At 47.8% G+C, this 14,223-nt stretch overlaps 1 protein-coding gene across 6 annotated transcripts in view; it reads right to left on the bottom strand.

Moving 5' to 3' along the window:
- STARD8 (StAR related lipid transfer domain containing 8) overlaps positions 1 to 14,223 on the bottom strand; it is a 122,900-nt gene that overhangs the window by 22,982 nt on the left and 85,695 nt on the right. For 4 of the 6 annotated variants that reach the window (XM_045029706.1, XM_045029704.1, XM_045029708.1 and 1 more), the window contains 2 exons: positions 9,434 to 9,505; positions 4,149 to 4,230 (listed from right to left, as the gene is read on the bottom strand). Coding sequence is in view for 2 of the 6 variants with exons in the window: in XM_045029705.1 (XP_044885640.1) it covers positions 4,149 to 4,230; positions 9,434 to 9,505 (154 nt within the window). In the remaining 4 variants the exon portion in view is untranslated. Of the gene's footprint in view, positions 1 to 4,148; positions 4,231 to 9,433; positions 9,506 to 12,224; positions 12,565 to 14,223 lie in introns of those variants that run through there. The other 2 variants (XM_045029707.1, XM_045029709.1) reach the window with 2 other exon arrangements.

The following is a 14,223-nucleotide window of genomic DNA, read 5'->3' as shown; positions in this document are numbered from 1 at the left end:
AGGAAACAGGACTGAACTGCGTCCCCTCACAGAGCGTTTAATGAAATGCTCGGAGGAGGGGGAGGGAAGAAGCTGGCTGGTTTGGGCTCAGTCTCTGCTCTGAGCATGGGACACATGACCTGCTTGCCTGTTATTAACTTGTTCAGAGCAGTCGACTAAACTGCTTTGACACTTAGCTGACAGCGGATTAAGCCTCACTCCCTTTTCCCATTGTTTAGATTCTGGGCAATTTAATAACAGTTTCCCCAAGGAAGCTAATAATATAATGGGCAATGTACAAGCAGGGAGGTAGAGAGAAAAGCCACCAGGTGGGATGGCAAATCCTCGGCCTTAATTTAATTAAATCTCTGCCGGCCTCTATTGAGAACACCCATTCCCTCTGCATTTTCAAGCACCCCTAGAAGAAGGCAGGTGTCTATAAAGCACAATGCAGGGGAGATTCCCAGAGTTCCCTGGGGGAGGTGGTTAGCCACCCAGTACTAACGGGCATTAAAGGGCTATAGTTTCAAAGGGGCTTCCTGAACTGGTCCCACAAAAGTTATGAACTAGCCAATTTACACGCATGAGTGCAGGTTTGCACATGGAAATGGGGGGACATATGTAACATAATCAAAGGGATTTGAAGGGGGTTACACATGCAAGTTCTGCAGGCACAATGGAAGGGCACCTTCAAACATCTGACACTGAAAGAAATGGAGGCTATTCAGCGAAGAAACATGAAGTGACTCTGCCAGATTCAGAGGGAATCAGAGCTGGGATTAGAACACAGGAGTCCCTGGCTCCCATTGCTGAGCTGAGACCACTGTACATTGCACCTCCAGGGGTGTCTGGACTAGAGCTTGTGGTCCTGCTTTAACTCGAGTTAATAGATTGCCAATTAACATGAGTTAATTAGCACCTTTCTCAATGCTAATATACACACTACACAAAGGTTCCAGGACACAAGGGCTATGTCTTTAGGGCCAAGAAAGGTATGTTTTTACAGCAAGGTAACTCACCCACATCAGCTATTAGCAATCTCACTGTAAAATCCTGGTGGAAACAAGGCTCTGTTGTTTTTACCACCAGATAGCTCGGAGAAGTCAATCACGGGTGGGTGCTATAGCGCTGATCTCGCCTAGCTATCTCGTGGTAAAAACTACAGAGCCTTGTCTCAACTAAGATTTGACAGGGGGATAGTGAACAGTCATTAGTTACCCTGCTGTAAAAAAACCCACCATTTCTGCCGGGAAGATAAAGCCAGTCAAAAGTTTGTGGTTTCCCCTAGGGCTCAAACTCATATTCAGCTGACAGTTCCAAGAGCTGGTTAAGACGAGTGAACATTCGCAGAGGTTTTCATAAACTGGGCAGAAAATCTGAGATGCAGAATGCTGAGGGCCTGAGAAAGAGCCTGTGTTCATAAGAACATAATGATTCCAGGGGTGAAGAGGAAGATTTTCTACAACTGCCCTTCCGGAGCAGGGGCAAAGGGATCGAGTGGGCACTTGGAAGCACAAGAAGTGGTTTGATCCAGTACAGGCAGCTGCAATGCCAGACGCGCAGCTGGCCTGCCACCCATCTGGAAATAAGTCAAACAGCCTTTCACTTTGTCCCTTGCTGGCTGGAGAAGAAAGTTCAGAAGCAAAGGGATTAAATTCATGAACTTTTGGCAGAAGGAAGATGAAAGAGAGGGAGAGCAGGAGGGGAGAACACGTGTGTATGGGATTTCATTTTCTTGGAAGAGCCATTTAATTTCCTTTTCTGTCCTTCTAATCAGCTACATGCTGCATGTGGCCACCTTGTGTACCCCAGAGATTACTGGATGGCTTTGGAAAGCTGGCTCCAGGCATGCCTGTCCAAAAGCCATGGCTCTACTCATACCACCCACCACACGCTCTCTTCCCAAAGGGGTTGGCAATGATGCAGGCTCCACTATGTAAAGCGATCACCTGAGCAGGCAGAAATGACCTGTTCCAGGTTACCAGAGCGAAACAACACCAGAAACTCCTCGAGCTACCTGAATGCTAAGACACAAATGGAAACAAAGAAACATAAATGCTCTGACAGGGATGGACTATCACCCAGGAACTTCAAAACCTTCATACAACCTCCACTGCCCCGGCTAGGAGAAGCAGCTCTGATCCACCCACAGGAATCACAACATTACAACAGACTCATTATGGTAAAAGCCTAGCAGAGATGTTTCCATTGCTCCTGTGAGCAAGAAGGGCACTTATCATAGTAAATATCCACCCAACCTCTCAGCTATAGGGTCACTGCAGGGACTTAGCTATGGAGAGGAGTATAGGAACTCAAAACATGGGAGCTAAAAATCCTGGATCATCCAGAGTCTCAGACTGGACTAGGCATTTATTGTCACAAACCACAGGGGATCTGACAGCTCCTCTCTATTAAGTATCCCCCCTTGGTCATGACTGTGGTATTAACAGTGTCCACCCTAGGGACCAGGCCACCTCCTCTCCCCAAAAATCTATGTACAGAATCTAGTGGTGCTCTTTTCAACCCTGCTGGTATAAAGAGAGAATGTGTTTTGGTGCAAAGGACTCTATAATTTCTCCTCCCATGCATTTGGGATGACTATGTTAATCATGTAAACTGTACTGACACTTCCAGACAATCACTTCTTCAAAAGGAAATCCTTACTCAGAGCAACCAGACAACTGTTTATTCCACGAAAGAAAATTAATCTACAAGTATAGAACCCAAGAGAGACATATTGGACCAATTTCTGTTGGTGAGAGAGACAAGCTTCAAGCCACACAGAGCTCCTCTTCAGGTCTGGGAAAGGAATTCAGAGCCCACAGTAAAATGCAAGGTGGAGCAGATTACAACTGCAGAGAATCCACTACCACAGAACAAACACACCACTCCAGGATCCACTGCCGAGTATCCAATTCCTCATAAACCGCTGTAAGGGAGCTGACTGTCTAATATTCACGTAGCATCTTTTATTTTTCAAAAGCTCAGTAAATCACCCTTTGAGCGTTTTCTTTTATTCACATGTGACAGGCCCAAGTCACCCAAGTGAAATTCTGCTCACAGATGGTGATTCCGGCATAAGCAGCCCCGTCGTTAATCCAGCCTAAGCAGAACAACAAGAAACAAAATCCCCACTCTGAAGCCTGGAGAGAGGATTTTCAAATACTCTTCAGTCGTTAGAGAAGTGACAAAGCGCCATCAGTATAACCTAGATCGGAACAATGGGAAAGTGCTTCACTTCTTTCTGGCTCCCATATGCACAGGGAGAACTATGTAGACGCTAATGGTAAAAGAGTAGAGAATGGGCAGATGGTTCAGATATAGAACAAGTCCCTCCTAGAACCTTTGCCCATTTTTACATCCCAACCCAAGTGGAATCTTCTAGAAAAGTCTGAGATCTTTGGTTAACTTCTGTGCCCACCCTTATCTTTCACCTCAACAGACTTGGTGTAATTTCTGCTCCTCTCTGCAGATCTGGGCAGGATGGGAAAGGGAGGGGACTACAAGTTCCTATGAGTGAGTGCTCCTTGTAACAATTCTTGTACCAATACTTGTGCCAATTCCCAAGTCCCATAAAGTCCAGCTAACACTGAGAGACATGGCCCGACTCGGAAATGCTCACCCCAATCACATCCTTTTGGGATGGATAGTCGATGGCCAGACTTTCTGTATGTAGCACCTGCTTCACTTGGAAACACAGCCACAAGGGACTGGGATTGCACAGGCAAAAAGTTAAAACACAGACAAACACACAAGATACATCTAGAAAGGGGATTTTTTGGAAGATGTGTCTAGTGTTCAAGAGCTCGGGGTGTGTGTAAATAATACAATACTTGGCTCTAGCACCTTCCATCCAAGGAGCTCAAAGCGTGTTACGTCTGAATGAGCAAAGCATCCCAACACCCTGTTGTACAAATGGAGAAAATGGGGCTGAAAGAGACTGAGTGACTACAGCAAGTCAGTGTCGGAGACAGGATTAGAACCTAGGTCTCCTGAGCCCCACTAGCCTATGCTGTCTCCAATCTATGTTACTTTCCCGGGGGATCTCAGAAGGCTCTCAGAGGATTAGCACTGGGGCTGGCACAACACAGCACAGGGCAGCAGAGAGAGAGGGTCCCACAGTCCCTCCATTCTTTGCAGAGGTTAGTTTGGTTTATGGGAAACTTTACCTGCAAAGGGATTTGAGGGAATCCTGGTCCAGAAAGCTGTGGTCTTTCTTCACGGACACGATGTCAATAGGGAACAGCGAGTCTGAGGAGGAGAAGAGGAAGAGGAGAATTACAGTCACAAGTTGAGTCAGCAGCTCTACCAGGAGACAAAGTAGGCATATGGGGGAAGGGAGGGAGAGGAGGTGTGCTGTGACCTGGAGAAGGGAGGAGCAGGGAGGAAAATGGGAGAGTCACAGAAGGAAGGAGGGTGGGAGGCTTCTGAACCCCAGCCATGAAGACTGTAAGCAACAGGTGAAAGATACGATTAACGCTCGGGCAGTGCCTCTGCATGCCACGTGGAGCAGCTTGGCCATGGGACAACCTCTGGACACTTCCTGGGATGGTAGAGCAGGAGGGAGAAGCAACATCATCCTTCCCAGAAGGTAGTGAGCACTATATCACTGCTCTATGAACAGCTCCGAACTGTCAAGGGGAAGCTCCCGAGGGGCAAGGCTCAAGGGTCCCACTCCAACAGCGCAGGAAGGAGGCTGGTCAGACATTCCCCACTGAAGAGACAACTTGCGGCTTCACATTTGGCAGCTCCTGTAGGCAGCCAGAGAAGGAAAAAAGGGAAAGAGACCCAGAGGTGGAATAGGGGAGACTCAGAGGTGCCTAGCTGCCATGGTGATGGGCACCAGAGAAATGCAGAGATGAAAAGGATGTGTTAGACCAGGGGTCCCCAACGCAGTGTCCGCAGGTGCCATGGTGCCCGCTGGGGCATCTAAGTGTGCCCGCGTACTGGCCGGTGGACGAGCATCCGCCGTAATGCCACCGAAATGTGGCAGCAACGCCTCTGGATGACGCTGCTTGCCCCCGACAAACAGCGTCATCCAGAGGCATCGCTGCCGAAATGCCACCAAAATTCGGCGGCGGCATCTCTGGGTGACGCCGCTTGTCGATGGCATTTCGGTGGATGCTCGTCCGCTGCCACGGTCCTCCGTGGCTCGTCGTTTGGCGCCCACCAGATGAAGAAGGTTGGGGACCACTGTGTTAGTGGAGATGGGCGCAGAGGGAGAAACAAAGCCCCCAGAAAATGGGAGGGCAGCTCCAGGGATATAAACCAAAGTGCACTAAGAATTGTAAACCCTATTACTCAGCAGCTGCCTATCTCACCTGCTTGTTCTCAGACAGACAGTTTCCTCCCTGCAGGGTAAATACCCCATGGTTAAATGACCCTGGCATATGCTGCTTGGAGCCGAGGGCGCCTCCTGGGGAAACATTTTCCATTTTTTTAAACTGTCCCATCCGATTGTATTGACAGATCAGCCTATTCACAAACACACACCCAGCCTGCACTCGGTGCCCCGCACAGCCCACAGGGGTAAGCACCTCTCTCCCACACCTTGCCACATCCGGACCGCAGGCTGCAGTCACACCCACGGGAGTGGAGAGTGCTAGCACTGCAGAGGGTAAACCTCTCCCTGCACAAGGGCCAACGTCCCCTTTGGCACTTGGCCAGCTTTCTGAAAGTACCTGAAGGAGGAAAGCAGAGGGGAGAAGAAGTCACCAGGAAATGGGTTACTCACTCTATTATTTCCCTCTTCAAACAGCCACTTCGTGCTTAATTTGTTCGGCCCACATGTCCCTGAATGCGAAGGTTTTCATTGGGAGCTTTAAATTAGCAGGTACATAGTCTGTGTAAGAGCACAGGTAACTAACCTCCTCCCCAGTGGCTTCCCAAGGGAAGAAGCTGCAAGACAGCGAGTTATTCCACCTCAGGGCAGGAATCATTGATGTTCCTGAACTAGTTTCAGACAGTGGTAATAACCACAACACTATGTGCGTCTCTCTCCTCTTCCATGCGAGGATCTCTCACTGCTTGACTAGTGGGGGTATGATGATCCCTGCTAAATGACTTGCCCAGGGTCCCACAGCATATCTGTGGCAGAGCTGGGGACAGAAGTTCGAACACCTGACTCCCTCTAACTGTTAGATCACACACTCTCTCGAGTATGCAGAATAAGACCGATCTTACTAAAGGCACCTGCCTCTGGAGCACCAGTGTCAGGAGTGGATCTGGACTCATGCCGTTTTTTGGAGTGTGGCAGCATCCCAAAAATCATCTGTTAAGCCTTTCAGCCCACTACCAAACAACCCACTTTTGGAGCCAAGCATGAGCGGATCAGACGGCAGAGTTGCACTCTCTGAAAATCCACTGCTCACAATGTTTCCAATGCTCCAAATCTAGGCCCAACCCAAACAATAAGTCCCCTGTTTTCTGGAGAAAAGCCAGTTGTTTTACATCCAGTGGCCATGGCAGTGATGTGACATATCAGGGCTTCCTCTGCAGCCAGCTGAGAGTGGCTGCTTTGAATCTCTTTCATCGGCATTCAAAGCGCCCAAAGCTTTGGCTCAAAAGAAAAATTCACATCTGCACCCACAGGAAGGAAAAGAGGAGAGCAGTGACAAGGGCCAGGGTAGAGAGACTTCATTAGCGGTGCTGCAAACTCTCTCAGGCAGACACTCTCCCTCTGCTAACTCACCAGGCCTGTGTCAAGCAAGCGGTCTGGAATGTGCACAGCAGCACGGCTGTTCCGGGACCTCACTCAGCCTCCCCCAGACCTGACTCAAAAGTCATGAGTCAAGTCTTGGAGGACAGAGACGTTGGCTGGCATCCGGGCAGGGGCTGGGGGAAGGAGTGAAGCTAGCACATGCTTAGAATAGTCATGTCTTTAAACACAGCTATCACTAGCATCCATCTATCATAGGGTCTTCCATAATGCACATCATCACTGTATCAGAGGGGTAGCCGTGTTAGTCTGGATCTGTAAAAGCAGCAAAGAATCCAGTGGCACCTTATAGACTAACAGACGTTTTGCAGCATGAGCTTTCGTGGGTGAATCCGACGAAGTGGGTATTCACCCACGAAAGCTCATGCTGCAAAACGTCTGTTAGTCTATAAGGTGCCACAGGATTCTTTGCTGCTTTTATCATCACTGTAGTATCTACAAGCCTTCCAGGTAGATTAGATCTGCATAGCAAGGTCCTTAGCAAACCACATGGCATTTTCTGCTTCTTCCCCTCGGCTAGGGAGCTCTGCTGGGGACATACATATGTACTTGTTACTCTATTAGCGAGGGCAGAAGCCTAGTTGTAACTGAAGCTGTCCATTGCAGGATGCAACAGAGGGATGAAGGGAATGCTGAGTCTACAGGGAACAGGAAGAAGTTGAGAGAGACGAAAGCAGAGAGAAGCTGCAGAAGGATGTAGAAGGCTTTGTTAGACCAGCACTGAGTTTGGACTGTTTCTTGACAGACTCCAGTGTCTAGAACCCAATTCCTGTCTCCCTGAGCATGAGCTGTAATCAACCCCCAGGCAATCAGATCTGGGCCTAGACTCCAGAAATCTGGTCAGTCTTTACACTTGGACGCACAGAGAGGTCACCCCTAAAATAGAAACTAGAAACAAAGAGGCAGCCTGTAAAGCTATCAGCAAGGAGGGGATATCTTGCTTTGTGTGCTTATGTTGCTGGGAGGGGGCAAGTGGAAGTGTCCCAGCTGAACAATAGCTGGCTTTGCATATTGCCTGGAGGCCAGGCTTCCAGCTATTGTTCTAGCCTCCTCCTTCCTCCGGCTAAGCTGAGCCAAAGCTGTGATTTTCCAACTTCCATGGGAACTACTGGCCTTCACCATGTGTTTGAAGTAAACAAAGCTGGGTCCAGAAACACACTCTGCAAGGGTTAATTTGCAGAGGGGGTTTGCGAGCCCTGGTCTACACTACAAATGTATGTCAGTATAGCTACCGGGGATGTGTAAAACCCTCACCCCGGAGCGACGTAGTTCTACCGACTGAACTCCTGGGTGTAGACAGTGCTTTGTCGACAGGATAGTTTCTCCCATCCACGTAGCTACTGCCTCCCAGGGAGGTGGATTAGCTACGCCGACGGGAGCAGCTCTCCCTTTGGCACAGGTAGTGTCTTCCCTAAGCGCTACAGCGGCACAGCTGCACCAGTGGAGCTGCATCACTGCCACAATGTACGTGAAGACAAGCCCTGAGAAACACACAATGCATGAGAAAGTCAGTGGGATTCATCCAGCTGCCTCTCCTAAAACATCCTTCCTTCTGGGACCTCGCAAGAGAGAAATGCAGCTCCCAGCACGGAGGTGCTATACTCAGGGAGCGCACAAACCTGGCTCCTGCATACTGAGTGGGGGAAAGGCATTTGCCAGCAAAGACAGTTAAGCAGAGTGAGAAAGAAATGTTCATTCCCACTCCTGTGCCATGGCCAGTTCAGCAGTACATGCATCACCACCTCCAGCAAGAGCTTATTAAAATACCTACCGGCACTGTCATCTATGCAAACCTGTCTCCCTCCTGGCCTGGTCAGGCATCCTGGGAACTTTCTAGTGGCGCTGCCTGAAGGGCAGAGGTTTAGGAATGCAGAAAGACTGATAACAAGACTAGTTCTCCAGGCCTCTATCAAGTTGGAAGGCTTAAAGTTGTAACATATAATCAGACAATTAGCAAACTGCCCCCTCCATCTCTTCCTCTTCCCCAGTATTTCAAGCTGGCTCCTGTGCTCTGAGAACTTCCCCTGTAGTCGCCATCTGCAGCTAGTTAAGACACACACACGTCAGGTATTTCTGGGTCTTCCAAACTGGAAAGAATAGGGGAGGCCTGGAATGAATAGCCCCATGGTCTGAGCATACCATACCATCCGGTCTACTCCCCATCCCAGGCTCCAGCTAGCCAAGACCTTAAGCAGTTGCCAGGGACACTGTTGTCATTGATCAGAGCACAAAATCAGACACTCACTACCACAGTGACAATAAAAGTACAGCAGCCACTGCTCGGGTAGCAGCCATCCCTGATCACATAGGAAGAAGGCTGCTGTTCAGACACGTCTTCAGACTTGAGCAACCAACTACACTCAGTCTCACTCTGCAGAACCCATCCTGATGAGGAACAGGACGATCCTCTGGCTTTTCTCTCATTTTCCCTCTCTTTCCATGCATCCAAGGCTGATGATACCTGGAGTTCAACAACACTGCTTCGAGCACTGGCCCGAGAGTGCTGGGGGTCGTCTCTCCTCCCGGGAGTTAAGTGCTGTCTCACAGGTTCTCTCAGCTTCTCCTGGCTAAGGGAGCTCAGGACTAGAACCCCAAGCTGGTGGGTGGTGGGACTGGCATCCTTTCTACACATGGTGCAGTGCTGTTTTCAAAGGCCTGCTCTTAGAGAAATGAGAGTACTACCCTCTCCCCCCAGTGCTTCCCCAACCCAGAGAAAGCAGGAAAGGGGAAACTTACCTTCATAAAGTTGTGCATACTGAGGAAATCCTGCTGCACGCAGCCAGTCACAAGCTTTCTTGGCCTCGACTTCTGAAACAAAAGCAAATGAACTAGTTTGAGGATCTCAACTTCATTATCTCCAAAGTATGTACGTGTACTAGGGTCTGGGCCAGTCCAAACACTCCTGAGCTTCTGAACTTCAGAACCACATCTGGATCCAACCTTCGTGGCCTGAACCCATTTTTAAATGCACTCCAGCCAAAGTAAATATATTTACATGAAATGGGATGTGTAAAACCTACAAATCTCCCCTTGGCAGCATTCATTCAACAAGCATGGGCTAGCACCTATGCATGGGATAGGAGTGGTTAGGAGGAGACCGCATCAGGACCCCTGACAACACAACCCAAATGGAGCTGTCATGGATTCCATTCTAGGATCTACTCTCCTTTAGCATTAGAGTAATGCACTTGATGAGAGGGGCATTGGCCCCTCTCACCCTTTGTTCCCATTTCTGTGCTGCAGAAATGCAGTCTCCTTCTCCCACCCTATAACAGGACTCATTCTCCCTTAGCATCAGCACAGAGAGGGTATGGAACAGACTGTGGAGTTGCAACATATGGATTTGACCACAAGCAATGCTTTTAATCTCCTACTGAAATATTTCATTTCTAAACTCACTGATCTGAGTGACACTTTGCCAAGAGAAAGTAAGAATCTTTAAAAAGTAAGTTAGGGTTCATAAAAGTTTGGGGGCTAATCACTTGACAGGCCCCCTGCAGGCTTCCACCACGAAAGTCTAAGACCATATTAAGTTAGCACCCCCACTGGAATCAATGGGACTAGTCATGAAATTAAGTGCTACTTAATATGAGCAAGGGGCACAGAATCAGGCTCTCTCTTTTATGACGTATGAGGGGTACGAACTCTGACCTCCAGACCCCTGCTCTAGGCTATTGCCCTGTGGTCTGATTTTCACAGCCCCCATTGACTTTCATGGGAATTCGGAACACTCAGCAAACACGAAAATTAGGCCACAGGGCAATACCTCAGAGGACTGTCCGCAACCAGCCAGAGCGTTTGTGAAACAGAAATCAGGACAGCAATGAGGTTCTTGCAAAACTTAGTAAGGGGCCCAGCTCTGAATTACTGACAGTGCTACGGGTATTTGCTTATACGTGGCTTGAAAATCCCCTGGGGGAGCCAATATAACAGCCGATGCTTTGTTTTCTAGGAAGTTTCTAGAACTTGCAGAACCTGAGGTTGTCAGCCACAATCCCATGCAGCTGAGGGAAGTTGTTGTCTGATCTCAGCAGTCATCAGACTGCTGGGCAAGATTAAAGTTTATGATCATGACCAACGTATTTTACAAGAGAGAAAATCCTACTGTAAATTTACACAGATTCTTCCTTGCCCACTTTCCCCTTAACAGCAGCTCTGCTGTCCTATAGATGGACCTATGGCCGGTTCAAGCAAGAGCATCTTGGAAGGAAGCACCCCCAGTGACATCAACAGCCCCCGTCAGGAGCACTCAATACATTTACTACAGAGCAATGGAAAAAAAGCACAAAATAAATACTTCACTTAGAGATAGGACTGAGCTAAAACCTGGGACCAAATGCCTCAGGGCTTTGGGAAAGAAGGTTTGGAATATCATTCTAGATCTGGATCCAAATTTTGCAGCTGCCCTTAACTCTACATTGGGCCGAACCAAAACCCTGGATCTGAATCCACCTGAATTCTGAAAGAGTCATAATCCAAAATTGTAAATCCAGATCTAAATTTTGGCACTCAGGTCCAGCTGTCATTTGAATTAAAGTTAAGTTACTTTGGAAAGTAGCTGTCATTTAAATTCAGGGAAAGTTACTTTGGAAAATGTGCACATATGTGTGTGTTTGTCTCCTCCAACCCACACCACGCAGTCATAAACTGTATAACACAGGAGGCTTGGAACGGCAGCACAGAGCAAAGTGCACCGTATGCAAACTATAAAGAGCTCAGAGAAGCCTGATAGAAGGGATCACTGTTTTCTGATCACTCATAAGGACCATGCGGTGTGACTTCTGCTCCCCCTTCTTGCATTGGAGGTATTTCCAGATCTTAGGGAGGAGAGTAAATCAGTATTTCATGTCCTGTTCAAAAAGGAGAAAACATTTACTGGCAACCTAAGGGCACCGTGCTTAGCTGAGCACAAGCATTGGGAGGAAAGCCATCAGGTCATTCCCAGTTAAACACAGATCATGCTCCAAAGATCCTACCAACATGAACCCTCGCCTGCCCGACTGCACATCCCATCCAGAATTGCAAAATAAAAGCCATTTCACCTCCTTCCATTGCAGGGGGAATGCTTTTTTAAAATGTGAATGTTGTAACTCGGATGCAGGAAAATACCCATGCTCCATTATCTTCTGTCAAATCAAAGTCAACAGGTTGTCAGCCCTGGAGAATGAATCTCTCTTCTATCCGCAGAACCTCACACACACCTCCTCACCCAACATGCCTTACTCTGACCTGGAAGGGACCCCTACTAGAAATGAAAGGGGAGTTTAGTCTAGTCTCTGCGGCCCATTAAGGAGGCCAATAAAAGTGGCAATTTTTGTGATGGTAATACCTATCTACCAAAAATTAGACTGAGACCCTCCAAAGTCCATGCTGGTCACCAAACAAGACCCTGGATCTTTATTTTTTTTTTTTAAACAGAACTGACCGGGCTGAGAATACTTCCAAAGAGAAAAGCCAAGAAACAAATAGGAGCCACAAAGGGAGTGTTGTGATCCCTTTTTAGCACACACTTCTGTGCTGAGCTTACCCCTTACAGTAGACAGATTGAACTGATAAAACAGCATTGCAGAACTGACGGCGAGCAGGTCTGATCAACCATCCATGCAACCTCTGGGACTCGCAGGAGCAAAAACAACCACACTATGGTGTTTCCTTCAAAGATTATTCAAGCTGCAAACAGAGGCAGATGGCGGGAGAGGGAAAGGATGTGGAATCAAAGGATTCTCGGCAGACAGAGGAGGGCTCCCACCTGCCCCTCCAGAAAGGCAGAGAATGACATGTGTTCACTTGGCAGATCTGGGATCCAAATGAACTGTACTTCACATCGTCAGTGGAAACATGAAGTCAGAGAGCGACATTTCCTTCCCTTGTACTGGAGTCAGTCCAAATGGCACTGGATGGAGGAGGGGGAAAATCTGCCTTTTCTCTTGCTTGTCGGAATGGAGCTCTCTGCCTTTTAAACGGTTCACCCTGCAATGGTGACACCTTTGTTTTCCTCCAAACAGTTCCTCTAAAAATGGGTTCCCAAGATCCACTGCACTGGGAACACGGGGATCACAGTCTAACCACCCATGGTAAGCTCACCGCCACCACCAGCCCCAGCACCAAAAAGGTTTCAAAGTGTTTCTGTTCAGGCCAAGAGACCAAGGTTGATTTCCTCTTTCTCTCCCACCCTTTCCATGAAAAGTACTTTCCCACGGAAATCCTGAAAAGGATCTTTCCGAGCCGCAAGAAGACTGGGTAGAACAATAGTTATGACAATAACCCAACTGGATTCCAAACTCCAGACCAAAGGAAAACAACATCACAGCAGCACCCAAAGAGATGTGCATGCTGCAGCATCAACAAAGATTGTGAGACTGCCTGTGAGATTTCCAGCCAGATTTCTCTCTCACCCACACATCACAAGCTCCGCAAGGGCCTTGAAATTATGATCAGCTGAGCAGCCCATTGTCACCAGTGGAGGTCCAAAACGGGGCAAATTCTTCTCTACATTATACCAGTGTAAAACCAGAATACTCCCACTGGACTTCAAGAAAGCCATTACTGCCTGAGTAAATACCCTTCCCCTCCCAGCTCACCAGCCCAACACCCCCTCTTCCAGTCTCTCTAAAATATCCACTTCTTCCACAAGGCCCAGAAGAAATGAGATTATGATTTAAAAGAGAAAAGGTCATGCAAAGTACCCCATTTCTATGATTCCCAATGTGCCCCATTTTCTATGAGTCCATATCCCAGACTTCTCGATGCAGGATCTCTCTTTATTTTGCATACTGTTCGGGCTGAACTCTGGCACAGTGCCTTCTAGTGGTTCCCAACAGGAAGCAGGCTAGAGAGACACATGGAGACCAGAGTTCTTTGAGTCAGACACTGGGTCGGGTCTTGATGGAATTGTCAAATAAAAGCATTCCCCCGACACCCCCTGCTTTCCTGAGAATCCAACATGAACAACAAACAACAAATAACATGTTAAGATGGTGTAAGAAGATGCCAGGATTTAGCCCCGTTTGTGTTTTCTTGGTACCTTTTTCATTTCAATTAAAATAGAAGTTTTATTTTTAATTTTCCCCGCTGCCATGTTGGGAACCCCAACACAACAGCACCAAGCTACTGAATGAGATTCGTAAAGGGAAACTGATTAGAAACAACATGAAATTTACTTTAGTACTGAAAGTGCAGAAATTACTCAAATGCAACATAAATGACCTTAGAAACCCCATCATAATCACTGTGGTTATCAGTAATGCAGACTGCTTGGTTTTTTTTATTTATGTTGATGTAACCCACTGACGAATCTGTGTGATAGGTCTCTGAGCCTGATCCGTAGAGAATACGAGTCTGTTGCATCCGCAGCCACAGAACTTCGATATTTAGCTTGAGCTGTAGTAGCTCACCCCTTTAGCTCTGGAGGTTCTCAGTTCAATCCTTGGCGGGTTGGCCATGACTGCAGATATCATCCTAACACATGCACTTGAATTGCAAAAGAGAAAATATATTGAGTGTGCAGAGCAATCTGATCACCCCTC

The sequence above is a fragment of the Mauremys mutica genome, chromosome 9, assembly GCF_020497125.1.
Source record: "Mauremys mutica isolate MM-2020 ecotype Southern chromosome 9, ASM2049712v1, whole genome shotgun sequence".
In the NCBI taxonomy this organism is placed as follows: domain Eukaryota; kingdom Metazoa; phylum Chordata; order Testudines; family Geoemydidae; genus Mauremys; species Mauremys mutica.
Note: the sequence above shows the minus strand (reverse complement) of the source record. Positions and strands in the feature narration are given on the sequence as shown.